The 26,713-nt window shown below is 42.9% G+C and overlaps 2 protein-coding genes across 10 annotated transcripts in view; both read left to right on the top strand.

Moving 5' to 3' along the window:
- RP1 (RP1 axonemal microtubule associated) overlaps nt 1–4,202 on the top strand; it is a 320,592-nt gene extending 316,390 nt beyond the window's left edge. For all 7 annotated transcript variants that reach the window (XM_050938879.1, XM_050938878.1, XM_050938875.1 and 4 more), the window contains 2 exons: nt 1,228–1,303; nt 3,100–4,202. In XM_050938879.1, coding sequence (XP_050794836.1) covers nt 1,228–1,303; nt 3,100–3,154 — 131 coding nt within the window. In that variant the 3' untranslated portion in view covers nt 3,155–4,202. The remainder of the gene's footprint in view (nt 1–1,227; nt 1,304–3,099) is intronic.
- Nucleotides 4,203–15,835: 11,633 nt separating this feature from the next.
- XKR4 (XK related 4) overlaps nt 15,836–26,713 on the top strand; it is a 422,655-nt gene continuing 411,777 nt past the window's right edge. For all 3 annotated transcript variants that reach the window (XR_007772444.1, XR_007772445.1, XM_050938884.1), the window contains exon 1: nt 15,836–16,635. Coding sequence is in view for 1 of the 3 variants with exons in the window: in XM_050938884.1 (XP_050794841.1) it covers nt 15,836–16,635 (800 nt within the window). In the remaining 2 variants the exon portion in view is untranslated. The remainder of the gene's footprint in view (nt 16,636–26,713) is intronic.

Here is a 26,713-nt window from a genome sequence, read left to right on the forward strand (position 1 = left end):
GTCGCCGGCAAGAAGGAACTGAGGAGCGGGTGGGCCGGCAGGGATATATATTGGGCGCCATGGCGGCGCCACTCCAGGGGGCGACCTGCCGGCCCACTGGAGTTGCTAGGGTAAAAAGTTTCCGACGAATGTGCACGCGCGGCGCGCACACCTAACTGGAATGGATGTGAGCAACACATCTCGAAGAACAACAGTTACAAAGGTGAGTAACCGTCTTATATAAGAAACATTCATACTCGCCAGTTAGTTTGCACAAATCTAAATACATTCATTAAAAATAAAAAATATCAGCCAAAAAGACTTGTTTTCCCATTGCTTTATTTAGAGCATTGTATTTTCTTAAGGATGCATGTAGTGGAAATTTCCAGGGGCAGGTATAAATATGCAGGCAAGCTAGAGATAATGAGGTAGTTCAATCAGGGAGGATGAGGCCCTGTTCTAGCAGTTGAGGTGTGAAAACCAAGGGAGGAGAAACTGGTTCTGTAATTGGCAAGCCATTCAATCGCTTGCCAATTACAGAACCAGTTTCTCCTCCCTTGGTTTTCACACCTCAACTGCTAGAACAGGGCCTCATCCTCCCTGATTGAACTACCTCATTATCTCTAGCTTGCCTGCATATTTATACCTGCCCCTGGAAATTTCCTCTACGTGCATCTGACGAAGTGCGTATTCACCCACGAAAGCTCATGCTCCAAAACGCCTGTTAGTCTATAAGGTGCCACAGGACTCTTTGCTGCTTCTACAGATCCAGACTAACATGGCTACCCCTCTTATTCTTAAGGATTGTTTCTACTTACAAATTCTCTGTTTTTTTTATTACTTTGGTAGCTAGTGTAGATCAAAACACATTAGCCATGTAGTATGTTCTTAGATAACATTTCACACTGGAAAAAAAAACGACAAAATCTAATTTCAAGAATTTGTGCCATATGGCTGTGCACTCTGCTTCATCTAACTTACTAACTGCTCCTTTCAATGATGAAAAAAATGATTTGAGATGTAGTCAAAGCTTACCTTTTAATTTTCCGTCAAAAACGTCAGAGGAATGTTCTTTAAAAATGAAGAAGAGTTAGTAATAACTTGGGTTATCTGTGTTTCAGTTTTGTTATTTATATTGGATACATGTGATAGTGCTGAATCACAGAAGGACTGGAAAATGAAACTTTTTTTATACTTTGTTTGCATTTGAGTTATATTAAATGTCTGCTTGCCTTTTTCCTTCTATAGCAAGTGGCTGGTTTCTGGAAAAAGTAGAAATCACAGATTCATCTACAAATGAAGTGTATTGCTTCAACTGCAGCAGGTCTGTAAGCCAATACATTAAATGTCTTCATTATTTGGAATGCTGTTTCCTTAATAACATATACTGCAAACTGTACTTTGTATTTCCACAATTGCTTTTTTAAAAATGTTCAGTTTCAGTGTCTATTTATTCATTTGGAAGAGGGGCCATGAGATTTATTTAGCTATGCAAGGTTAAAGCTAAAAGGAAGGCTTTTTCATGCAAGTGGTACACAAAGAGAATCATAACACTAATTTAGGGATTTATCTGAAAAAACGGTGAGGGGATTGGTTAAGATTAGTACTGTACAAGCAGAAACCCATCCTAAATCTTAACTATTAATGAACATACTGATAATTTACAGCTCTTCATAAATGTGTCAGATAAATTGAAGCAATACACTTGTTTCTCAGAGTTGAAATTTATAACTGAATGATATCTTTAGTGTGATATTCCCTGCAATATACTGAATTCTCAGCATTTTTATAGAGTTTCAAATTAAAAAATAGAAACAAACACTAGTAAAGGTTTATGTTTATGTGTTCCTCCATTTTTAGATGCAAAATATAATGTTAGTGTATCCTCAGAACAAAGAAGTATAAAAATTGCACAAGTGTCCTGTTTTTAGAGAGAGGGTCAGAGTCAAGCGGTCCAAAAACAGGTTTGGGAACCAAGAAAATCCGATTCAGATCCTGACTCTGTATACTTCTATGAACTTGGATAAGTCACTACGGCCAAAAAATTCAAAATATCCTGTGATTTTAGATGTCTTGGTCTTTTGGATATTTAACTTCAGACCTCTAGTGTTGAGCACCTGTAACTCCCATTGACTTCGGCTGGAGTTATGAGTTCACAGTATTTGTGAAAAAGTCTTTGGTGTCTCAAGTTGAGCATCCAAAATTAGTGGAGACTTGTAGAAAGGTTGACCTTACTCTCTCTTTCCCTATATAGGTATAGGACCAGGTTCTGACCTGTGTCTGTCATCTACTGGGATGATTGTAGTGTCCTGATTCTGAGGTTAGCCTTGGCCTCAACATTTTACAGCAGAATCAGGTCTATGACTCACAGGGGCCATTACACCAGCCAATATTAGAAAGAGCTTAATAGCACACTGGCCAAACCCCATTCTACTCCCTGACACAGCTGCAGGAGTAACTGGTGATTAATTGGCTCTACAACAGCTGGGAACACCCCTTTTTGCCCCCAGGGAATTCCAACCCCTTCACTATACCAGAGCAACAAAGGGACCAGATAACCCAAGAGAATCTAGCCCATCCAACATACTTCACAGAAGGGTTGAAAGTCTAAGTTATTTTTAAAGCTTTTTGAAGACAAAAATTGTTACCTATAAAGTAGTATGTATTAGCATTAGTATTTCCTCTATACATTTTAACTTTGGATCCAGTCCTGTTTCCACTGAAGTCGGTGGCAAAGCTTCCACTGGCTTTTATTGGAGAAGAACTGGGCTAATGTGGAAATTGGGGCAGGGGTGTCTATGGGCCAATAAAGAAGCACCAGATTAAAATAGTAGTATTCTTAACCCTAGGAATATGATATCATATACAATAATCTGTTAAAAAAATTTCTTAATCTAAAATGACCAATATTTGTGCCACTCCGTGAAATCATCTATTTGTCACTTATCTATATAGTGCCTTTTTCTTTTAGCTCATTTCTGCTCCTGTTAAAGTCAGTGGCAAATTTCTCATTGAAATCAGAAAGAGCAGAAGCAGGGCCTTATTCCTTGTCTATTTGTTGGATTTCAGATATACTGTACCTAATGTACCAATTATGGGTTTTTATATTTTTCCTTCAAGGTGGCTTGCTGAGGATGAAAATGATGGATGCACTGTAGTGCAGCTTTATGCATAATTGTTTTCTAGGATTCGTAGTGAATATGCTGCTTCTTCAGATTCATGCTGATTTGATTTATTTGTATTTTATAATGATGAAGGTACTGTAATTATTATGGAGAACTGTCAAAACAATAAATTAAAAACATCAGTGGAGAGTAAACAGGTCTAATGTGAACAACACATTGCAATCCTACTAGGAATTCTTAACAGTTTTGCACAATTGAACTGTAAATAAAGCAGAAATTTAGAGCTATACCATGGTTTTCTGAATCTGATATGTGCATTCACAGGATGGGGTATATGTAGTAGCATTTAGGAAAACAATTTATGTTTGGTGATTTGTGTAAGTGTGTTCATCATAGTTAATACTTGCGTAAAATCTGTTTCAGGATCAATATTTATTAGAATTTGTATTTTCTCAGGATTACTTTTTAAACAAAACATACACCTCTTTTATACCACCATGCATTTTGTGTCCCATTACTGCACCTCCACAAAACTAACCCATGGAAAAAATTGTCCTCTTGGCTCTATCTTCACTGAACAATTCACACCCATTATTTAGTTCTCCCTGTGTGTGCAGGCCTCCCATTGACATTTGATGCATAATCTTTTGAAGAATACTGATACAGCAACCTTTAGATACCAAGGCTCTACCTACGGAGAAACCTACAAGAGAATTTCCATCAGCTGTCATTACGGTAGTAATAGTCATTACATCCTCTTTCTGGTTTTTAACTAATGTCAAAGAAAAATCTTAACACCTTCTCTTTCCCAAGTTCTGAATTGCAACAAGCTCAAAATAATAGTAATAATAATAAATAATGCATTTATGGCTGAATATGTTGTTATTTATGAACTCACTCTCTGTTTATTTTGACTTTACCAGTGTTGGTGCTTCTAGTGTTCATAGAAGAGATGGGCCTAAAACAAAATCATGAATTGAACACTCCTTGATCAGAATACAAACCCAGTTCTAGATGTGAATGTTGCAAGGTGCCACTTCCTTTTTGAAGGTCAACCCCAAATCCTGGATCTAAACACTCCTAAACTTTGGGTATGTCTACACTGCAGCTGAGAGCGCACTTCCCGGCATGTGTAGATAGACATTCTAACTCTGCTTGAGCTAGTGTAACCCACACACCTTCTGGGCGTGGTGGTCTGTCCCATCTGGTGACACTGAGACCACTTAAAGAGAGAGAGAGAAAGAGATTAATGTTTGCTCTACAGCCGTAGCTAATAGCCAGTTGACTTTCAGCTCATGCACTAAGCTCCAGAGGTCCCTAGCTTGATCCCGCCTGCTGATGACCGGAGTCTGTCGGTGTTACACTAGCACACTAAAAATAGAAGTGTTGTCCATGGTAGCACAGGCAGTATCTCAGGCTAGCCACCCGAGTATGCGGGTGAATTTGTGCTCATGCAGCTGTCCATGATACCCTCACCTACGCTGCTATTTTTAGCATGCTAGCTCCAGCAGAGCTAGTGCATGTCTGTCTAGCTGAGCTAGGAATCATGATCCCAGGTGCAGTGTGGACATATCCATTGCAGGGTTTAAAATCTGTTTTTATATCTGAATTTTATAGCATGGGCCTATCTCTCCTTCAGAGCACCAGTAGACCGTATGCTTTCAGTGATCATATGAATTTGTCATAAATGTAGGTATTAAATTTATTTTTCTGGTGAAGTATTTGCATGTTTTCATTTTTAAAAAGTCCTGTGTTTATTTTCTCATGTCATTCTTTCAAATAAGGTATTTTGGCTGATAGGTTCATGGGAAATGAAACCTCAGTGGCTATTTTGATTAAAACAAACAAACGAAAACACCTCATGAGTACTGCAAACTGAATTCTGTTTTTATGTACCTTGTTAGATCATCATGCAGAAGATCTACTGTAGGATGTGATCTGATTTAGCGAGAAAACACGGCCAATTTATCTCCTCAAAAATCCTTTTTGTGCTTGCGTTGCTAGTGTGCAGGCTGGAACGGCTTTAAAACGGCATCCCCAGAGTGCACAGTTCAGCTACGTAGTATCAGTATTCATTACCCTGAATCACTTTGTTGTGATCTACTATGTGACTTGTTTCATTGTTATGTCTTTCATTAATAGTTTGTAATACTACTCGCTTTGATGCCATTGCTGATTTATCAAGTGTAAATAATGCCGTCCTAATCTGTTTTCCATTGCTAACGGTGAATACCTTCTTTCAGCCGCTGGCTTCCTTACTGGAAAATGATTTGCTCTACCTGGACAGTGTACAAATAAGTGATTAGATTCACTCCGTTGCGTACAGGGGAATGCAAACTATACCCCCTGTGATGGCAAGGGCAGCAGCACAAGAGGGAGGTGCTTCAATACAAGGGCATGGCAAGGTACCTTCCCTTCAATACAAGGGCATGGCAAGGTACCTTCCCTTCAATACAAGGGCATGGCAAGGTACCTTAACAAGACTGCTTTAAATATCCCCGGAGTCTTAGTAGTAGAGGCTGCCTGGAAGATGTGCTTAGTCAATACAATTAACATCTGACTTGGCCTCACCCACATAGTGGGCTTTGCTGACTTGCTCCAAGCTCTGCACTGTGGCTGGAAGTGAATCAGGCTCAGTATGGTCATTCATAGTGGGTCAATTTGTTTGGTTTTAAATCCCTTTCAACACCCTACTTGAAAGTGACAGGTCAATAGAAAGTTATAATTCCATATGTCCAATTTGGAGTTTTGTAATGTCCTGGAGGAAAATTTTCAAAAATGCCAGCCCCTCAAAGATGTTTAAGTGCCTAACTCCCGTAGATTAAGTCAGTGGTTCTCAACAGGGCCGCACATACCCCTGGGGATTGTGGCAAAATGGCTGACGTTGGTATGATGGGTCCCATGCTTTTCTTGGCAGGGGTCTAGGATGCCACCCCTTGTTCTTGCTCTTGGGGCACTGAAGGCCCCACTAATGGCCCAGGAAGGTGGTAGAGGAGGGAAGTAGGGAAGGGGTATGAGCCCCAGCCCCTCTCAACTCCTGCGGGTTTCTTACCCTCTTCCCCCTTGGGTAGGGTTATGCTCAGTCCTTGACACTGGGGGAGAGGGTCTCCCTTCCTCCTGTCTTTCAATTCAATTCTCAGCTCTCCCCCTCCCCCTTCTGCTTGAAGCAGGGTTTTTTATTAGGTTCCTGACAGGGCCTTAGTTGACTACAGGTGCTCCAGTTAACCTATAGTAACCTTCCCTAGTCTACTGGAAACTATGCCTTAATAAGACTAGGGTTTATATGTCTCCCCTCTCCCATTCTTTCATTGCTCCTTGGCCTTGCTGTATCACAGAATATTCTGAGGTTTTTCAAGGGGTACACCTACTCATCTAGATATTTGCCTAGTTTTACAACAGGCTACATAAAAAGCACTAGTGAAGTTGGTACAAACTAACATTTCAAACAATGACTTGTTTACACTGCTCTATATACTATACCCTGAAATGTAAATACAATATTTATATTCAAATTGATTTATAATTATATGGGGGAAATGAGAGTGTAAGCCATTTTTCAGTAATAGTGTGCTGTGACACTTGTACTTTTATGTCTGATTTTGTAAGCAAGTACTTTTTAAGTGCAGTGTAACTTGAGGGTATGCAAGACAAATCAGACTCCTGAAAGGGTACAGTGCTCTGGAATGGTTGAGAGCCACTGGATTAAGTGACTTAGGAGCCTAAGTCTCATTTTTAAAAATGATTGAGGCACTTAGCCTAAGTCTCATTGACTTTTAATGATCTTTTCTTTCAATGATCCATTGACTTTCCATGAGACTACAGTTATGTTTTCACAAGTGCTACAGTGGCACAACTGTAGCACTACAGCTATGCTGCTATAGATACTTACTACAATAACAGAAGGAGGTTTTCCATCAGTGTAATAAATCCACTCTTCAAGAGGCGATAGCTAGGTTGACTGAGGAATTCTTCTGTTCCTTTAGCAGTGTCTATACCGGGACCTAGATCAGCTTAACTATCTCTCTAAGAGATGTGAATTTTTCACACCCCAGAGCGATGTAGCCAGGTCAACCTAAATTTTAGGTGTAGGCCAAGTCTTAGGCTCCCAAGTGCCTAAGGCCCAGGTTTCTAAAGGTATTTAGGTGTTGTTGCAGTCAGCATTGCAATGCCTAACTGATTGAGGAGCATAAATCTCATTCTCAGAAGGAATTTATGCATTTAGGAGCCTAACCCCAGTGTCAGTTGATGGGATTTAGACTCCTAGGTACCTAACTCTCTTTTGAAAATGCAATATAGGCTCCTAAGTCAGTTAGGCATTGCAATGCTAAGTGGAGCAATGACTAAAAATCTGGGCCTTAATCAGTTAGAAACTTTTAAAAATGTTACTCCTAGTGCCCGAACATCTAGCATCACTTATATGGAGAAGAAGAGTAGCATTCTGCCTCTAATAATGCAGGATTCTGAAAGACCAAAGAATCTTTCTATCATAGTGCCGTGACTGGCATTAAGTGGAATGGTGGGAAAGTCCCTTCCTCTGCCTGTGGCCTGAATGCTTCAGAGGGAATGGTGTCTAGTGCTGAGGAATTCCAAGACAAAGAACTTGGTTACGGTAGACTGAAGGTTGTACATATCAGTAGAGAGCTATTCATTTTAAACAGTGCGAGGATGATGAATTTTTTAAAAATTCAGGAACTATATATTGAAGATTAAAAATGAAACAAACATGCACCAGAAAATTAGAACATTGTGCCCCATAAAAGCTAAGAATCAGGAAGTCTGGAAATTCTCAGTTAAGATTATGATAACAGCCAGCTTTAACTCTGCTCCTTACCTCCACTTTTCCTCCTTAACTAAGTTTCACAGTGTAAATATGAATTACTATACTATATCCATTCGTTGTACACTGATATAACTTACAGCCACTTTTGTAGCCCTTTTCAGGTCCAGGAATATCTAAGGCTTTTCTTGATAGGGGGCGTAAGGACTTGAAGGAATATGGCTTTGGAAACTGATTGTCCAAAGCCAGGCTCTGATTGTCTTGTTGGGCCATTTAATGCTGTCACAGCTATACAGTAGCTCCCAGCACTGCACCGCTGGAACCGCTTCACCAAAATGAAAAACAATAACTTATTTTACCAAGTAGATAAAATGAGTGAAACAAAATGGAAATAGAAAGTCAAAATCATTCCCCCTTTTTCCTATTTTCCTTCCTATTTGACCTAATGTTTGCTTGCTGCTTTTGGAGTGGGGAGGGCAGTGAAAAAGATTTGTAACATGGTACAATTTTGGCTGCAAATGTACCTAGTCCCTGTAATGTCCCCTCACATGCCTGTCTCTTCTGCTATCTCCAGTTATATATTTCAATGTAAAAGATAAATCAACATGGAGTCGAGGTTGCTGATATCTGTCTAAAGAATGTATACTAAACTTTGAATTAAAGTTCTTTCACAAACTTTAGAAGTGGCTTCCTCTTTCTAAGTAACTTTCCTGTCAATGTGCTCACATAAGTAGGAATGAGAAATCATATTTCACATTACAGCCTTTACTGCGATCACAAAAATATGAATTTAGTTCTTCAGTGCCTATAATTAAATATATTTAGATGCTTAAAATATGAATAGGTGGTTTCTGAAGAACTCAGTAGGATAACTCCCCATTAACTTCCTCTTGCTTAACATTGTTTCAATCTTACATCCCTACTCAGTTACAAAACATGCTCCATTTAAAGTTGTGCAATGCTTTGCTATAACATCATTTGGCTGCCTGCTTTGTCCACAGCTGGCAGTCCCCCTATCAGCTCTGCTACCCTCTGGCAGACTCCATGGATCAGCACCTTCTCCCTCTTCCCCCTGCCTCCTGTCCTCGGCAATCAGCTGGCTTACAGTGTTCAGGAGGGGGGAGGAGTGAGGACTCCGCAGGCAGGCTCCCCTTCCATCCCCAGCCTCCCAAACGCCAGGAATGCCAGGAACGAGCTGGGCAGGAGACAGGGAAGGGAGGGGGAAGCCTGTGCGCTGAGTCCTCGCTCCTTCCCCACCCCCGAATGCCCTTTGGTTTAGGGCTTGGCTCCAGTTCTGACCTTTGGCTTAGCCACTTAACCCTGACTCTGGCTTCTCCCTTGCAAATCTCTGATCTTTGCTTGTCAGTCGGAACTGCCACCACGTTCACCAGGCAAGATCCTGCTCCACCTGCTAGGTAGACTGCTCATGCCCTGGAAGCTTACATGTATTGACTGAATTACTTTATATTGGCTTCATCATAATAAAATTATTTCCCCATCTACAGGAAAATGTGGAAGTCATAAAATGTACTTGTTGTCAAATTAACTGGAATACATGAAAAAGGTTAAGGGAATATTGTAAATAAATACTTTATTGTGTAAATACAAAATTAAACACATAGCCTATTCTGCAGACTTTATCATCTATAGATGTGTTAAATTTGTAGTTTAATTTTCAAATAATCAAAAGGCCCCAAACTAGTGAACATTTTGTAACATGATCATTTTAAATGCTTCTAACATTAAAACTTTTTAAAAAAGAAATGCAGTTGGTAGAGGACTATTAGTCAAAATAGATTCAAAATAGAATCCTACTTACTATTTTAACTATGTAATAGCTATTGAAGCTCTAAGATAAGACAGAAAGTCAATGACACAAGAGGAGAGAAGGCTTGATTCTCCATAGTGTTATACCAGTTTTATGCACTAGAATTACACTAGCAGAAAACCAGAGCAATGCAGTGGAGAATCAGGCAACAAGAAAGGGACTGTCTGATCCTCCCAGTTATAATAAGTATCAAGAGCTGAATGTTAGTTGAGTTACAACTAAAATCACCCAACAAATGTATCTGATCTGGAAAAAGCTGCTTCCTTATAGGTTAGAAGAAAAGATAGAAAGGAATATCACCCTGAAGCAAGAGGTCATGATTGTCAAAAGTATTGCCAAACACAGGGAAACAGCTTTGGTAAAGGTATTGATCCCTGCATGCAGAAATTGACTAATCTTACTCTGTACAAAGCTAACCTAAAGGCAAAGAGGGAACTGGAAGCAAAACCGGGAATCAAATGCATCAGAATAGATAGACCTATTTGATATAGCTAAATAATATTGCAGGAGAGCTTATGTGTGAGAATCTGAAAAAGCTAGAAAATACCATAAAGGAAAAGGAAGAAGATAGATTCTTTTGCAGATTGGAACTGAAGAGAGCATTTCCTTGACTTTTGGAGCTGAGTTGGTCAAGGCCCCCTGTTCAGGAACACAGAGAACCAATACAGGAATACAACATTTTTTCTTAAAATAGAAGGATGATTTGGGAAAGAAAAAGAAGCAGATGGAGTTGCTGAGACCTATAACAAAGAAGAAGATATTGCACCCATGAAAATACAGCCCTGGAAGAATGAGGTTTTTGCAAAGAAGAAAAAGTCAGCTTTGCATGGTTTATGAAGCAGGTGTGATGGCTGCAATCACAGTAAATATCTTTGAATTATATTTTGTAATGAATAGAATAGGATTCAGAAGTGATCTTGTTGAATGCACGCCAGTTTATATACTGTGCATATACAAATTCTCTTGTTATACTGGTGTAACTCCATTTAAGGTTCACCAGTATAACAGTGAAGAATACTTCGATAAATGCTTCTCCAGCACTTACATATTGCTTGGGATACTTTCCATTATGTATCTCGTTGAGAAGAAGAAAAGAGAGAAATTGCTCTGGCAGTGTAAAGGGGCCTTAAAGTAGATGTAGATTTATGCTCACTCCCACTAGAAGGTCCCATTTAGGGGCTTACTGTAAATGAAAGGTGCACAGTGCCAACAGCTGAAAGTGGAGAAGTATACTGCAGAACCAGAGCAGTAGCCTAACTGGGGTAGGGGAGGAAATAAAACAGAGAGAGATCTCTTCCAGTTGCACAGTTCCATGGCTAGAACAGTGAATGAAATGGAAATTGATCCTGTCAAAGGAAAACAGTCTCCTCCTGACTTCCAACACTAAGTGTACTGTGATCAATTGGAGTTTGTTGACTTCAGTGAGCTTCTAAGATCAGCCACTTAGAGTCCAAGTCCAAACTCCTTTTGAAGCCCTGGGGAGAAAAGTTGGACCTTTATGATGTAAATACAGAAAACTATTGGTAATAAAATTATAAGAAACGGCTGTTTTGCAAAATTCCATGAAACACACAACATTGTATGGAAGGTCCAGGCAGCCATTCAATGTATACAGAAATGCAAATTAGAAAATATTCACCTGGGTGCTGATGCAATAACTAGAAAATGAAACCTGTTAGAAAAGAACTGGTTACTTAAATGAACAAGTCAAAACAGATTTTGGACTAATTTTGGCTCTCTTTGGCAGGATTCATAAACCACATAAGAGCTCTAAACTGAGGTGAGAGGGAAACAAGTTATTCCTAATTACAATATTTTAAACTTGATAATCTAAATAGATGATCTCTTTACATGCCCTGACTCTGCAACCTTTATTCAGACATTGTCCTTCAAGGCCCCATTGGGAAGGTTCTCCCCATGGAACAGTTGCCTTCAAACCTGATGGAGGATACCAAATGATCCCTAGCTCTGTAAACTAGCAATGGCTCTGAATCCTAGCAGCCACCTCACTCCACCTTCCATGTCTCTCAGTTGCCTAGATCCAGTGGCTTCTGGGGACCCAGGAGAGGATAGGCAGATACATTAATACGGTCCTCATTTTACAATATCCACCGCAAGGCCTAATGGGGATATTATGCATCCCCTCCACAACTCCAGCCATTTCCTCTCTGGTGGACCACAAGCCATGCAGAAAGACCTCTCAATCTCAAGGGTCTATGAAATGCGTGAATGCTGCTATACACACCTGCCTGGACCAGGAGCACCAGCTGGGCCCTAAACAGGTTGTTGATTGCATGCTGTTTCAAATAATATTTCACAATGTAATCTCATCGATACCTTTGTAGCATCTTGTAGTACTGTGTACTACTCTCTATATGCCAAACACAGTCAATTAAAGTCACATTAAAAGTCCACACTAAACTGATTTTATTATAGTGCAAGTATAATAGAGTAACAGTGACAATCTGCTGACATATATGGTAGCTTAACTGGCTACACAGTTAATTGCATTATCGGCTGACACAGGAATCTAGTAGATACATAGGACACCACATAGGTGCCCCATAAGTAAATTATTAAATTAGGTATCATAATTCTAAGTAATAACCATATGCTGGACAATTATGAGAATGAAATCAGTGTAGGCTTCAAGAGTGACTAGAAATTAAAAATAAAAATAAAAAATATATTTTTAAATTAAAATCAGGGCCTTGCAGAGCAAGTGTACATTATTTGAGAAACATTATGTGATCTTGTCATTAAAGACTGTATTGTAATGCATATGCACAAGGGGGGCAAGGTTGATATTAAGTGTGACAATCATAACCTTATCATTCATTGACTTTTAAGTGCTCAATTACATAGCCCGTAACAGTTGCTTCATAGACATTGCCTGTTTTCAGAGATTTTATGCTTAAGGGTTGTCTGTAGAACAAAACGCTCTTCTTATACTCATCCTTTGATTACGAGTTTGAAGGCATAGCTAATGTGTATTTTTATTTGTCAGTATAAATGCTTCCACTTCATTCCTGGATTGGAAGGGGCTGTGTTAAGCAGCAGATTTTATCACTGGAATTCCCCCATCATGTTTTCATTAACGTTTCTATTATGATTTTTCTATCAATACGATTAATTTTTTGGCTGCTTTATTTAGAAAGTGAAAATATAGTTATAATATATCACACAAAAAATGACTGTTAAAGAAACCAGGAAGGCCAAATGTCGGCCTTCACTTATACAATCCCATTGATGTCAGACGAGTTACAAGTGTAACAGAACAGGATTGTCCTTTCTTTCCCAACTCCCTCTTCCCCATGCAGAGTTCAGAGCTCTTATGCCATAGTTATCTCCAGGTCTTGCTTGTTTAACTGAGCCCTGTGTAACTGTTTATCAGATCATTATGTGGCTGAACTGTTGTTTTTAGCGAAATACAATTAATCAGATGTAACTTAACCAAGCAACTGCTGCCACCTTTGCGTGCGAAGCAATTAAAGCAATATGATGCTGTTGCACTGAGAATAACAGCATAATGAACAGCCAAGCGTTTTAGGAGTCGGGCTGTAACTCAGTCGCATGGCCAAGTCAGCAAGGCCTCTCTCGGAGGTGAGCAGCGCTTACTGGCAAGGGAAGTGCTGAATTGGCTAGAGTGCCAAGGGAGAGAGATTGCTGGAGCGGAAAAGCATTGTGGAGAGCCGGGATCAGGCTTTAGATTGCTAAAAAGTGCGAGCTCTGGGGCTGAATGAATAGGCAAGGGAGTGATTTCCATTTCAACCCATGCTTGTGCTATCCCCTAGCCTACCCGGGAGTGCTTTGGTTGTAAAATGAAAAGTACAGCCATGTGGCCATCTGTGCTGCTCTAGGAGAAAGGCACATGGGTAAAATTAATAGTTTACACAAGTCTGGAACGAGCCTCATTTTAGCAGCTGAAACTCGGCTCGGAAGTGGGGGAGGAGAACTAGCTCAGGCATTGGCCTCGTGCATTACATTAATCCCGTGATGTCTCTGCCTGGATGGCGGGACAGAGCGGTGTCTCCGCACCTTCCCCTGAGAGCCTCTGCCAACCTGTGAAGCACGGTGTGAGTTAAGAACGCACCGCTTGCCAAAGTTAACGGAGGTAAAACATTTCCTGCGGGGAGTGGGAGGTATTATTTCTTTGTGCTTTGCCACCACGGATTTCAAACCAGTTACCCGGGATCGGCCGCAGGTTTCTGCTCTGAGCGCTGGCGGGGGTGTTAGCCTGTAGCTTAACAAACACTCGGTCACGCCTGGCTGGGCAATGTCTTGGGGAGGCCACTGTTTGCTTGTTTATGGCACTGCTTCCAGCCTCTGGCTCTCTCGTGTCCCAGGCGTTCCTGGTGCACCAGCCCCACCCACCTGATTCCGGCGCAGCTCCCCACGAGACCTCTCACCCGCTGCGGGGGGACCCTCGGCCGCCATCCCTGCCCCATCCCCAGCCACACTCGCTAAGGGCCGAAGTGACACAGCGGCACCTAACGGGGCAGCCTGGCCGGGCTCTCCCCGCTCAGCGCGGTGGCGGCAGCAGCAAGGGGACAGGTAGCAGCACACACACCGCTCCCCTCACCCGCCCGTCTCTCTCCTGCTGCCGCTTCCCGAGCGCAGTGCGCCCCCTCCCGGCAGCTACGCCCCCTGCGCCCCTTCTCTCCCCCTGCAGCTCCTGCTCCCACAGCTTCCCCCCACCCCCCCGGCTGATCCCACAACCTCACCTCTCACCCTGCGCTGCAGCGCTTTTGGGCTCTCTGAGAGACCCCTCCACACACACACTCCGCCGCCCTTCCTCTCTGCAGTGCCGCTCCCCTCACCCCCATCCACCCGTGCCTGAACCCCCGCCTCCATCCCAACTTCTGCCTTCCCCAGTGATTCCCCATCCACCCCCCATCCCAACTCCTGCTACCCCAGAGATCCTCATCCACCCCCGCCTCCATCCCATCCCCTACCTTCCCCAGTGACCCCCATCCATGCCGTGCCCTAACCCCCGCCTCCATCCCAACCTCTGCCTTCCCCAGTGATCCCCCATCCACCCCCCCATCCCAACCCCTGCTACCCCAGAGATCCTCATCCACCCCCGCCTCCATCCCATCCCCTACCTTCCCCAGTGACCCCACATCCACTCTGTGCCTGAAACCCCTGCCTCCATCCCAACTCCTGCTACCTCAGAGATCCCCATGCACCTCCGCCTCCCTCCCATCCCCTACCTTCCCCAGTGACCCCCATCCATGCCGTGCCCTAACCCCTGCCTCCATCCCAACCTCTGCCTTCCCCAGAGATCCCCCATCCACCCCACCTCCATCCCATCCCCTACCTTCCCCAGTGACCCACACAGCCACTCCGTGCCTGAACTCCCCCGCCTCCATCCCTACCCCAGAGATCTCGATGCACCCCCGCCTCCATCCCATCCCCTACCTTCCCCAGTGACCCCCATCCATCCCGTGCCCTAACCCCCGCCTCCATCCCAACCTCTGCCTTCCCCAGTGATCCCCCATGCACTCCGTGCCTGAACCCCCCGCCTACATCCCAGCCTCTGCCCTCCCCCAGCGACCCCCACTCCTCTGCCCTAATCCCGTCTCCATCTCAACCCCTCCCTTCCCCAGTGACCCCCCAGCCACCCCGTGGCCCCTGAGCGGCCCCTCCCCAGCGCAGTTCCTGGCCGCTCCCTGTCCCCGCACCCACGGACAGGCAGGTCACTTCCCCCTCCCGCGCCCCCCCCTTCACTCCCTGCCTCCCGCGGCGCTGGGTGCCCCGCCTCCTCCCGCCCGCGCGCCGCGGCTGGTGCTGGGGGCGGCGGCGGCAGCGAGGAGGAAGGGATGAGGTCATCCTCTTTCCCGGCGTCAGTCAGCTGGGTGGCGGCGGCGGAGGGCGGAGGGATGCGCCGGGCCGGGGAGCGGTCCCGCGGCTGCTGCCGGCTCGGGCGGAGCGCGCGGGTGGCGGGGCGCGGGGGCTGAGCGTGGCTCCCCACAGGCAGGCGGCGCTCCAGGCGCGGCGGCCCCGGGAGGAGCCGGCGGCCCGCGCCAGTAGCCGGGCAGGGGAGCGGAGCGGCGGCGGCGGGGGAGGAGCAGGGGGAGGCGCGGGATAAAGACGCGCTCTCCCCGGCGGCGGGGCGGAGGTATCATGGCCGCGAAGTCGGACGGGCGGCTGAAGATGAAGAAGGGCGGCGAGGTGGCGTTCACGCCGCTGCAGAACTCGGACCACTCGGGCTCGGTGCAGGCGCTGGCCCCGGGGCTGCCCTCGGGCGCGGGGCCGGGCGGCGGCGAGGACGAGGCACCGGGGGGCGGCTGCTGCAGCGGCAGCGGCGGGGATGGCTCGGGCGGAGGCTCCAGCTGCTGCGGCGGCGGCGGCGGGGGAAGAGGCGGCGGTGGCGGCTCCCGGGGCTCGGGCGGGGGCTCGTCGTCGCTATGCCTGCGGCTGGGCCGGGAGCAGCGGCGCTACTCGCTGTGGGACTGCCTGTGGATCCTGGCCGCCTTGGCCGTGTACTTCGCCGACGTGGGCACCGACATCTGGCTGGCGGTCGATTACTACCTGCGGGGCCAGCGCTGGTGGTTCGGGCTGACCCTCTTCTTCGTGCTGCTCGGCTCCCTCTCCGTGCAGGTGTTCAGCTTCCGCTGGTTCGTGCACGACTTCAGCACCGAGGACAGCGCCGCCGCCGCCGCCGGCCCCTGCCCGGCCGCCGAGAGCAAACTGCTGGTGAGCAGCGGCTCGGCGGCCGGGGACATGGACGCCCCTCGCCCCTGCACGCCGCAGAGGCAGGCGTCCAACGCCAGCAAAAGCAACGCCACCACGGCCACCAACAGCAGCAACAGCAGCAGCACCAGCGGCGGCAGGGCCGGCAAGAGCAGGTCCGCTTCCTGCGCCTTCTGCATCTGGCTCCTGCAGTCTCTCATCCACATCCTGCAGCTCGGGCAGATCTGGAGGTACAGCCCTTTTACCCTGCTTACACCCCCCCTACAAGCCACAGCTTCCTCGGGCTCCCCCCGGGGCTCGGCTCCTACCGGTCAAGTGAGGTGGGAGGGGCTCCTCTTACGTGTTTAATTGAGCGAAAACTTAGATTGCTGTTAAGCTTTTCCTCTTTCTTTTCGGGAAGCAAGTGACCCTGTAAATAATGTAGTTTGGGCCTATGCAATTCTCTGTAGTGTGGATACGTGAGCATGCAAATACACACTCGCACTGGATTAGAATGTTATCCAAACTAGGTAGCTCCAACGTGTGCGAGGGAGCATGGATACATCCATTCCATTGCTACCACTGGCAATACTATCCGTTTCCGAGTGGCTGGGTAGGTAGACAATGAATATATTGCATACCCCTGCTCGCACACTGTTTTTGATGTGATTGTATTTAATATGCAGTGTGACAACCATGCAAAAAGTATTGGTAACTGCCTCTGGAGAACTGGCTGTTGTAATGCGTTCAGGTGATTTGGATGGCGGTATCATTGTGTATGGCTCTAGAGGAGGTAGGACGACCAGATAGCAAGTGCGAAAAATCAGGTTGGGGGAGGGGGAATAGGATCCTACATAAGAAAAAGCCCCTAATATTTGGATAGTCCTGATAATATCAGGATGGCTGGTTACCTTAAGAGGAGATTTATGTAAAAACCCTAAAAAAAGGGAGGCAATGGTAAGAATCATAAACCTTCCCAAGTTTTAATGCTAGTGGGCATTTAAGCTGGTTGTTTAGTTGTCTTCTGATTCGCTGCACATGGTAAACAGTCACATTACACCCAAATTACATCAACTTGCAATCTAAACCATAATACACATCTGGATTTATATTATCCCAAAGTCTGGCAAACCTTAACTTTCTGAGTGAAGTTAAAAAAAATAGTGTTTTGAGAAAAACATACCATATAATTCATATTATCTAGAATTGTCTATATATATGCACATTATTAATGTGGTTAGAGAACTTCAGAGAGAGTAAAGATTATAGCTAGAAAAGGTTTGCACTGTCTAGGGATGTATAGTCCTGTTGTGCTTGGATAACATCTATTTATATAACATCTAGCTCTCAAATCATATTGTCAATTTTTCATACATGTTGTATGGTAAAAAATATTTCAGACAACAAACTTTTAAACAGTTACTTATTTGTAATGTGGTGTTCATGGAAAGGCCATGTTATAATGGTCTATAGCAGATATGGTACTTGATTGAAAGGACACTTACACTGAATATCATCATTGGTATTAAAATTTTTGGCAAAAACTATGCCATAGTAACTGTATAGTTTCAAATACTGCAATGCTATTAAGTATCATGTAGCTTATGTGTTCTATTAGATACTGTCTTTTCTTCATCCCCAAAAGATTTTTTTTTAGAATATAATTTCCGTTCCAGAATAGATTTTAAATTGAAGCATAGTCATTTGCAAGTGAATTTTACCACTGTTTTCTGCAACCTAGTTTTGGGGAAGCATAATATATACAGACAGTTACAATTTCAAAATAAAATTATGGTATACAAAAGCAATGTTTCAGCTATGCTGAATGTAGCAATATAATGAAGCAACAGTTGAAAGTATTATTGAAGTTTCTTTTTTTGACTGGTTGAAGGTATATTTTTAGAAGAGGTGTTTTATTAGCATTTGTTGTAAAAAGATTTCCTATCATTGTCATATCATTTAGTAAGAATTATTTTAATATTTCTGTTTCATATTTGGACTCAGTACAATGTTCCAAATTTGGAATTTTTAACTTCCAGAGATCCCCTTTTTTGGTGAGAGATTGTCCCTTAACACCACAAATCTGGTGGTGGCCTTTGGATACTACTTTAATATAAATATTAAATAATAATCTATCGAGTTTGACAGTACTAAACAGATCATTTGTTATTACACATTTCGTTTTTACAACAAATACTTTACAGTGTCTTGAATATTATTTTTTATCAAGGTTATGTTGAGACTAATCCAAAATCAGAGATTTTCTAAACATTGACTGATTGAGAAGCAGATAGAATTTCAACCAACAAAATGTTTGTTCAAGATTGCTTGTGTACTTCCCCCATGTGGGGCTGAACTCAGGAGTCCCAGTGAGATGCATAATAATTAATATTTGGACCCAATCCTGCAAACACACAAATACCTTTAGACACATGAGTGATGCCATGAAGTACAATGACACTATTCATGTGTGTAAAGTTGCTCATGTGTATTTGTTTGTAGATCAAGACCTTAGTAAGCATGATCTGATATCATGTAATTTTAATATATTAAGAACAAATTCCCTGCCACACCTACCCCCCAGAATGGTCAAAGTTGCAGGAGTGAAGCATTTCAGTTGTATGTGGGAGGTGGCAGTCTGTAAAGAGGAAATACAAAGAGAGTCTGCATCACCCTGAGTGCCACAGCGCAGAACTCCATGACATCTCTTTGGATTGGAACATGCTGGGTAGGGGTAGGGTTTGTGGGTAGAGCTGAATATGGTCCAACATTGCATGGCAGTGCAGGCAGCCTGGTGAGTTGGGATTGAGGGTTCTTCAGCCCCTTGTGTTTGTTTGTTTTGTTTTTTAAATTATTTATCTATGATTAAATTCTTTGTGCATGAGATTTTGCTTCATGGAAGAGTGCTTAATTCTTTGCCCTTAACTTGCTGACTTTCCTTTTGTTATAATTTTTCTTCAGAAATTGTGTCCATTATAATGTCATAAAACCCTCATGAATATCAAACTCAGCAACGTTATTTATGTTTTAGCATGCCTTGTTGTTTGATCAATAAAATAGAATTTGACGAGATTGTTAGCTGTTTATTAGTAACTTAACTAGACTTATGAAAATATAGAGAGAAATAGTTACTTTATAGCCCATAGTCTGTAGTATTTTACACAGTTATTGTTTATAGTCCATTTGGCTAATTTGTTCCTTTCTTCCCCAATATATTTCATGAAAGTCAGAGTCCTTATGGTCATCAAAAGTGAATGATATGAGAAAAGAGGTGTACTTGTACCATTCCCATAGATTCAAAGTCCGAAGGGACCATTATGATGATCTGGTCTAATTTTCTGTGTAGCACAGGCCATAGATTTCCTCAAAATAATTCTAGAGCAGATCTTTTAGAAAAACATCCAAACTTTATTTAAATATTGTCAATTATGGAGGCTCCACCGTGACCTTGGTAAATTGTTCTCATGGTTAATTACTCTGACCGTTAAAAATGTATGCGTTATTTCCAGTCTGAATTTGTCTCACTTCAACTTTCAGCCATTGAATAGCTTTATACCTTTCTTTGCTAGATTGAAGAGCTAATTATTAAATATTTATTCCCTATGTATCTTCTCGAGTTTCTTGAGCCTATCACTGTAAGGCATGTTTTCTAATCTCATCATGCTCACTGCTTTTCTCTGAACCCTCTCCAATTTATCATTATCCTTCTTGAATTTTGGGCATCAGAACTGGACATAGCATTCCAGCATCAGTTGCACCAGTGCCAAATATAGAGCTAAAATAAGCTCTCTATTTCCACTAAAGATTCCCCTGTTTATGCATCCCAGGATAACATTTGTTCTTTTCACTACAGCATCACATTGGAAGCTCATGTTCAGCTGATGATCCACCAAGACCCCCAAGCTTTCTTTCAGAGTCACTGCTTCCCAGGATAAGGGCTCCCTGTAATTATTACCTACATCCTTTGTTTTCAGATATGTGTGTTTTCACTCAGGGGCGGCTCCAGGCCCCAGCACGCCAAGTGCATGCTTGAGGCAGCAAGCCACAGGGGGAGTTCTACCGGCGCTGCGAGGGCAGCAGGCAGGCTGCCTTTGGCAGCTTGCCTGTGGAGGGTCCGCTGGTTTCGTGGCTTTGGAGGACCTCTCGCAGGCGTTCCTGCGGAGGGTCTGCTGGTCCTGCGGCTTCAGAGGACCTCCCGCAGGCACGCCTGCGGGAGGTCTGCCAAAGCCGCGGGACTAGCGGACCCTCCGCAGGCAAACCCCCGGAGGCAGCCTGCCTGCCATGCTTGGGGCGGCAAAATCCCTAGAGCTGCCCCAGTTTTCACTTAGTCATATTAAAACACATATTATTTGCTTGTGCTCAGTTTACCAAGCAATCTTGATTGCTCTCAATCAGTAATCTATCATCTTCATTATTTACCGCTCCCCCAATTTATGGTCATCTGCAGATTTTATCAGTGATTATTTTGTTTTCTTTCAAGTCGTTGAGAAAGATGTAAAATATTGTAGTGTCAAGAGCTGGTCCCTAGGGAATCTCACTGGAGATAGACCCACTCAATGGTGATTCCCTGTTTTTACAATTAGCCAATTTTTAATCCTTTAATGTGTGCCATATTAATTTTATATTTTAGTTTTTAATCAACTTAAACATCTTACAGACATCTAAAAATATTACATCAGCACTTCTCAGTGCAGTCGTGGGTCCAAAGGAAGCGTACACTCTGGAAAATAGGTACTTCCTTTTGGAAAAGTAAGCACAATTACTATTCCAGTAGGAAGTCCATGGAACTGAAACCTCTCACACCTGACAAAGCATGTATGCTGGCCTGAGAGGTTGTCACGTAAGCACTCAGAATGCAGGCTGAACTTTTTGTGAAATTTGGTTGCACTCATTAGAAGTTCTTTCTTGGGCAGGCCACCATGGTATACTACACATTGTGTGTGTGTCATATTAGTCCTACATGCACATATAGTCTAAGGATTGATGTCCCCACTGTTGAAAACCTGTGCTACTTTTCTTGTCTTTTCTTTAGGGTTCTGTCTTAGTTTTCAATTTTTACTTGTTTTCCTTTGGCCTGGTTAAATCTACCCCATCTACCTAGGTTTTTCTATTGTCCCATTACCATAACACCTGAGCAATTTCACTAAGTAAAAATGACAATTCCACCTTGCTTTCTCCCTGCCAGCAAGAAGACTTGGGTGTTGAGCTTGCTTTTTGTTGTTTAGTTGGTTTGGGCCAGATATATATAACTATGAATGTGAGGATATAAGAAGTGGGTTTTGTGCTTAGCTGTGAAAGCATGGAAGCTATTGTTCATTCTCACTGCATCTGGCAATGAGGTCCATCTCCTGTGAAGTTTCTGACTCCAGAGGTCATCAGCCGTCCCTTATTTGCCAGCTGATTTACTGCTCCAGTGGAACTTAGATAACAAGGAAGTGGTGGTCATGTAGAGAGACAATCACTCAAATAGCTAGTAACAGTTCCATGCTGGGGTGTTGAAATGGTGACCTGGAACTGGACTCTGAATTTAACAGGAAGTTCATACTGAAAGTAACAAATTGGGGTGATGTGTTCCTGGTGACCTCTGTTGCTCAGCAGTTGGCTTTCTGCATTCTCTGGAACTATCTCAGGGCATGGAACTTCATTCCGAAATGTAGAGAATTGCAATAGTTGTGTATGGACATTATGAAAGCCAGTTCTGAGCCCAGTAGGTTTGGGTACATTATGAGTAACCCACCGTGATACATATTTTGATATGACTTGGCCTCTCAATATCTTTGCACAAAGTAAATATTTTGGTTCAAATTATTAATTTTGTTAAGCTATTGAATTACGTGAAATTGGCCTTTCTTAATATTATGTTCAAGATTAATTTTTATTTACAAATATAAGTGTGATTGCTAAAAACAATTACATATTAATTGAAGTGTGCTAATGGGAGATTAATGAGGGTTTTAATGCTGCCTGGGGCGATGCTGTGAAATAGTGATTTAAAATGAACTTTTACTACAGTATAACAAAAAGAAAATGTGGTGTGACTGCAGATGAGCCACAAATGTCTTATGAATAAAAATTTAGGTTTTTCTTTTGTATTTTGTCACTAATTTCTACAAACCATTGTACATAGGACTGAATTCCGCCATTTGGAAGAAAAAAGGCCATCTGTGAAAAGATTTGGCGGATGTCTGCAGACTGTCAGCCAAGACTGGTCCTCGGTTACAGTACCATTGAAGTTAGTGTGGTTGGTTGAGTGTAACTGAGGGCAGATTTTTGGCTTTGCGTAGGCGGTTGAATTTATACTGTAATCTGTTAATTACTTTTTTTTTTTTTAATTTTGCATGCAGGCATAGCTGTGGATGTTTTCTTATCCATGGCTCTGATACATTCTGTGTTTAATCCATTGCGAAGCTCTGCTCTGGGCACTCAGAACTGCTGTGTTACCTCTCTGCCTTAGCAAGAGAGAGCTTTGCTGGAGCTTACACTATGAGACATCTCCCTGCTGCACCCAGTCTGTTCATCTCACCAGCAAACTCCTCCAGACTCTGTCTAAACCTTGCCTTGCAGGTAACAATCAGTGAACCCAAGTTCCCTGGAGACATGTCTCTGCTGTGTCCAGTCCCTCTGACTGGGCAGTTGCAGAAATTAAGTTTGCTGCCTCCGAAGAGGCAGTGCGCACACCAGTCTGCTAGTTTAGCTGAGGTCCTGCACTTTACTTTACTATAACAGCACTCAGATGGTTTTATAATAAACCAAGAATAAGTTTATTAATAAAAGCGTAGATTTAAGTGATACCAAGCAAGACTAAGATAAAAAATGGTTACAAAAAATAATAGCATGCTTCCTAGTGTCTAAAACTTAATTCTTGCAAGCTATGACTTTGCCTAATACAGTTTCTCACTTTTATCGAGCTACCAGCATCTCCCCTTCTGCCCCTAAGTGGTGGCAAATTTGGCAAAATGTCTACACTGCGCACCTTACAACAGTGCAGCTATGCCACTGCAGCCGCACCATTGTAAAGTGAGCAGTGTAGCTGCTTTTTGTTGCTGGGAGAGAGCTCTCCTGGTGACAAAATAAAACCACCCCCCAATGAGGGGCAGTAATTTCATCGATGAAGCGCTGTCCACACTGGCACTTTTCATCATTAAAACTTTTGTCATTCACGGGTGTATTTTTTTCACACACCTGAGTGACAAAAGTTTTAATGATGAAAATGCAGTGTAGATATGGCCTTAGACTGTCTTTTTGTTCCCCTTATATTTCCCAAAGTCCATTGTCTTTTTCTCAAGAACCACAAAGACCTGGGGGTTCAAGCCCCCTGGAGTGCTCACCAAGCAGTTTCCTGCACTATTCGTTACCTTGATTGCTTTGTTTACCTGATATGTAAATGTAATTTCATTGTACCTGGCTTACAAAGCTCGACTCAGACAGGTAAATCCGCATTCTTTTGTCTAAAGCTGGCTTGTCTATCGACTGCCTTAAAAACATATTTTAAGAACATATTTCCAGCACACATACATAACTCATTATACACAACCTATACATAATACATCACACAATGATATTCATGACCAGCATGCCACCAGTTTTTATGATATCTTGCAGGACACAGTTTGGCTAAATATTCTGACAACAGTGTGTTGAATGCACTCTTTACCTAATGGAGCTGTTAGGGTCACACCCTTGCCTATGTGCATTTAGAAGTAATTATGCAGCCCTGTCTTCCAAGTACATCTACTGCTGGAGATAAACATTTGGCTACAGGTTTGGAAAGCACAGGGAAAATGTGGGTGCAGCTAGCACCGCCTGCTATGCTAGTAGTCCTAGAGAGGTCATGTATTTTCAGAGTAAGGGTGGATCCATGGCCTTGTCAGCCCCACATGCTGGCAGAGCAACACTGGAAGAAGCACAGAGTGTCTCCCTTTTTTTAATGGGTAGAGCAAGAGCCACCCTTATCTTAAATCACCTCACTGCCTCTTCTTTGCTCTCCTTCAGGCATCTCTGCCCAGGCAGTTCATGTCCTCCAGAGGACCAGATGTGTAACTTCAAAAACTCATTTCCCTTCCTTCTCCTTCCTAGTTCGTATTGCGGAAAAGTTAAGCTGAAGTGATTTGGAAGTGACATTTGGTTCTGAAAGCAGTGGGATTTGTAATACCTCTGCTCTCCTATGGAAGTGAACTTGGTAAAGCTGGGTCAGTTGCCAAAGAAGTTTGGATGCTGTCCTCATGAGTTTCACCCTCGCAATTAGTTGACAACTGCATGGTTTCTGAGGAATGCAGCTGTCAAGGGAGATAATGGCTGCTGTACATAAGGCTTATCCCTACAGTTATTTCTTAAGTGCACCTGAGTAAAGGACTGCATGATTGGACCCTTGACTTGGAATAGAGCACAAAATAATACAATTTAAGAAAAATAGCAACAGACATGATTTTGTTAATATATTTATTTCAACTTGAGTAATGAATCAGCAAAATGAACATAACCACGGCTAGTGTTTCTCCATAGTGGGCAATTGGGACAAAGGCCAGAGATTTAGAGTTCTCGAACAGTAAAAATGAAGATTCCAAGTGCAATGCAGAAAGTGAACACAGCTTTTGATTTGGTGAAATTAAGGCATGTAACATGCTGAATTTGTATCTTCTATATCTGAGAGACATGGAGCATGCTGGGAAATATTGCAAACATGTCTTAATCTTTGTATGAGTTTTCTCACACACTGTTTTTGAGACAGTTAATTTTTTTTTTTTGCTCATTTTGCTTAGCTAGCAGTTTTGGAAGCTCAAAAGATATTAGGAGGGGAAAGGAAGGAAACAGGCAAAGAACTATCAGCATGAATAACCTGAGAACTGGGTATGAAAATAATTAGGTTTTAAAACTTTTTATTTATTGAGAATTATAACAAACAAACAAACAGCAGGGATGCAGTGCAACCATGTTAATTAAATGTCTGTCTAAACACCATTCTGTTTTCCTCATTGCATTGTTCTAGAAGAATTCAGGATTCTTGATCTTGCATGCTCAGAGGGAAGTCTGATGAACATACTAGAGCTGATCATTTCTGAAGCAAAAATAAGCACCAAAGCCACTTTAGTTTTTGGAGATTTATAAAAATGTGCTTTAAATACACATTAACAAAGCTCTGATTTCTTGCTCTCTCAATTATCACTTCAAAAGTTTTTTTTCCCCTACTGACGATAGCTCATCTCAATTGATTAGACTCTTCCTGTTGGTGTGCATACTTCCATCTTTTCATGTTCTCTGTATGTATAAATATCTCCTATCTGTGTGTTCCATTCTGTGCATCTGAAGAAGTGAGCTGTAGCTCACGAAAGCTCATGCTGAAATAAATTTGTTAGTCTCTAATGTGCCACAAGTACTCCTGTTCTTTTCTCTCTCGCTCTCTCTCAGCAGGCCAGTTCACAACCAGTTAAAGGAACCAATCTTATAGGCTTATATAAACTCTCCTCCTACAAAAGTTACATCCCACCATCTTTTCCAGTACAAAGTCCTGAATGCATGGGCTTTGAACTGTGCCCTGAAGGTTAATAAACTTTGGCAGGGGAAGTGAATCCCAGACCCATGTACCACTGCCTTAAGTTTGCTGAGACAGCATTCTCTGTTTTAAATCTGGCGTTGTTGGTTCAAATGTATTAACTGACTTCTTCTATCCAGAAGGAACATGGCAGAAAGATGGTCTTTAAGGTAGACAGGAATGAAAGCAAATTATTATGCACAGGTTAATATAATACGTAATACTATATAGTATAATATGTTCCAGGAGAGAAACAGTACTAAATGGGTTGCTGCATTTTGCACCAGCTAAAGTTCTGAGACATCTTCATGTGTCGTGCTATGTAGAGAATATTACAGTAATTAAACTTAGAGGTGTGAAAGGTAAGGATCCTGTTTGTGTTTTGCATTTTCACTATCTCCTTACCTGAGGTTGTGGGAGGGGGATGGAGAAAGCATCCATGGCTATAACTGCTATTTGATCCTCTAAAGAAAGTCTTGCTTCCAGTAAGATTCAGTCCATTTGTGCACTTTACTAACAAAAGGCAAATTTAACCCCTCTATCAAGAGAGCTGCTATCTATCCCACTTTTCTTCTAGAAAGGGACCAGTTAGTATCATTTCTGTCATCTCCACACTGACTGTAATCAGCTACCTCTTATCTAGCTCTTTATCACACTTTGGCCTGGTCTACGCTACGCATTTAAACCGATTTTAGCAGCGTTAAACTGATTTAACCCTGCACCCATCCACACAACGAGGCCCTTTGTATCGATATAAAAGGCTCTTTAAACCGGTTTCTGTACTTCTCCCCGATGAGAGG

Source organism: Gopherus flavomarginatus, chromosome 2 (assembly GCF_025201925.1).
Source record: "Gopherus flavomarginatus isolate rGopFla2 chromosome 2, rGopFla2.mat.asm, whole genome shotgun sequence".
NCBI lineage: Eukaryota > Metazoa > Chordata > Testudines > Testudinidae > Gopherus > Gopherus flavomarginatus.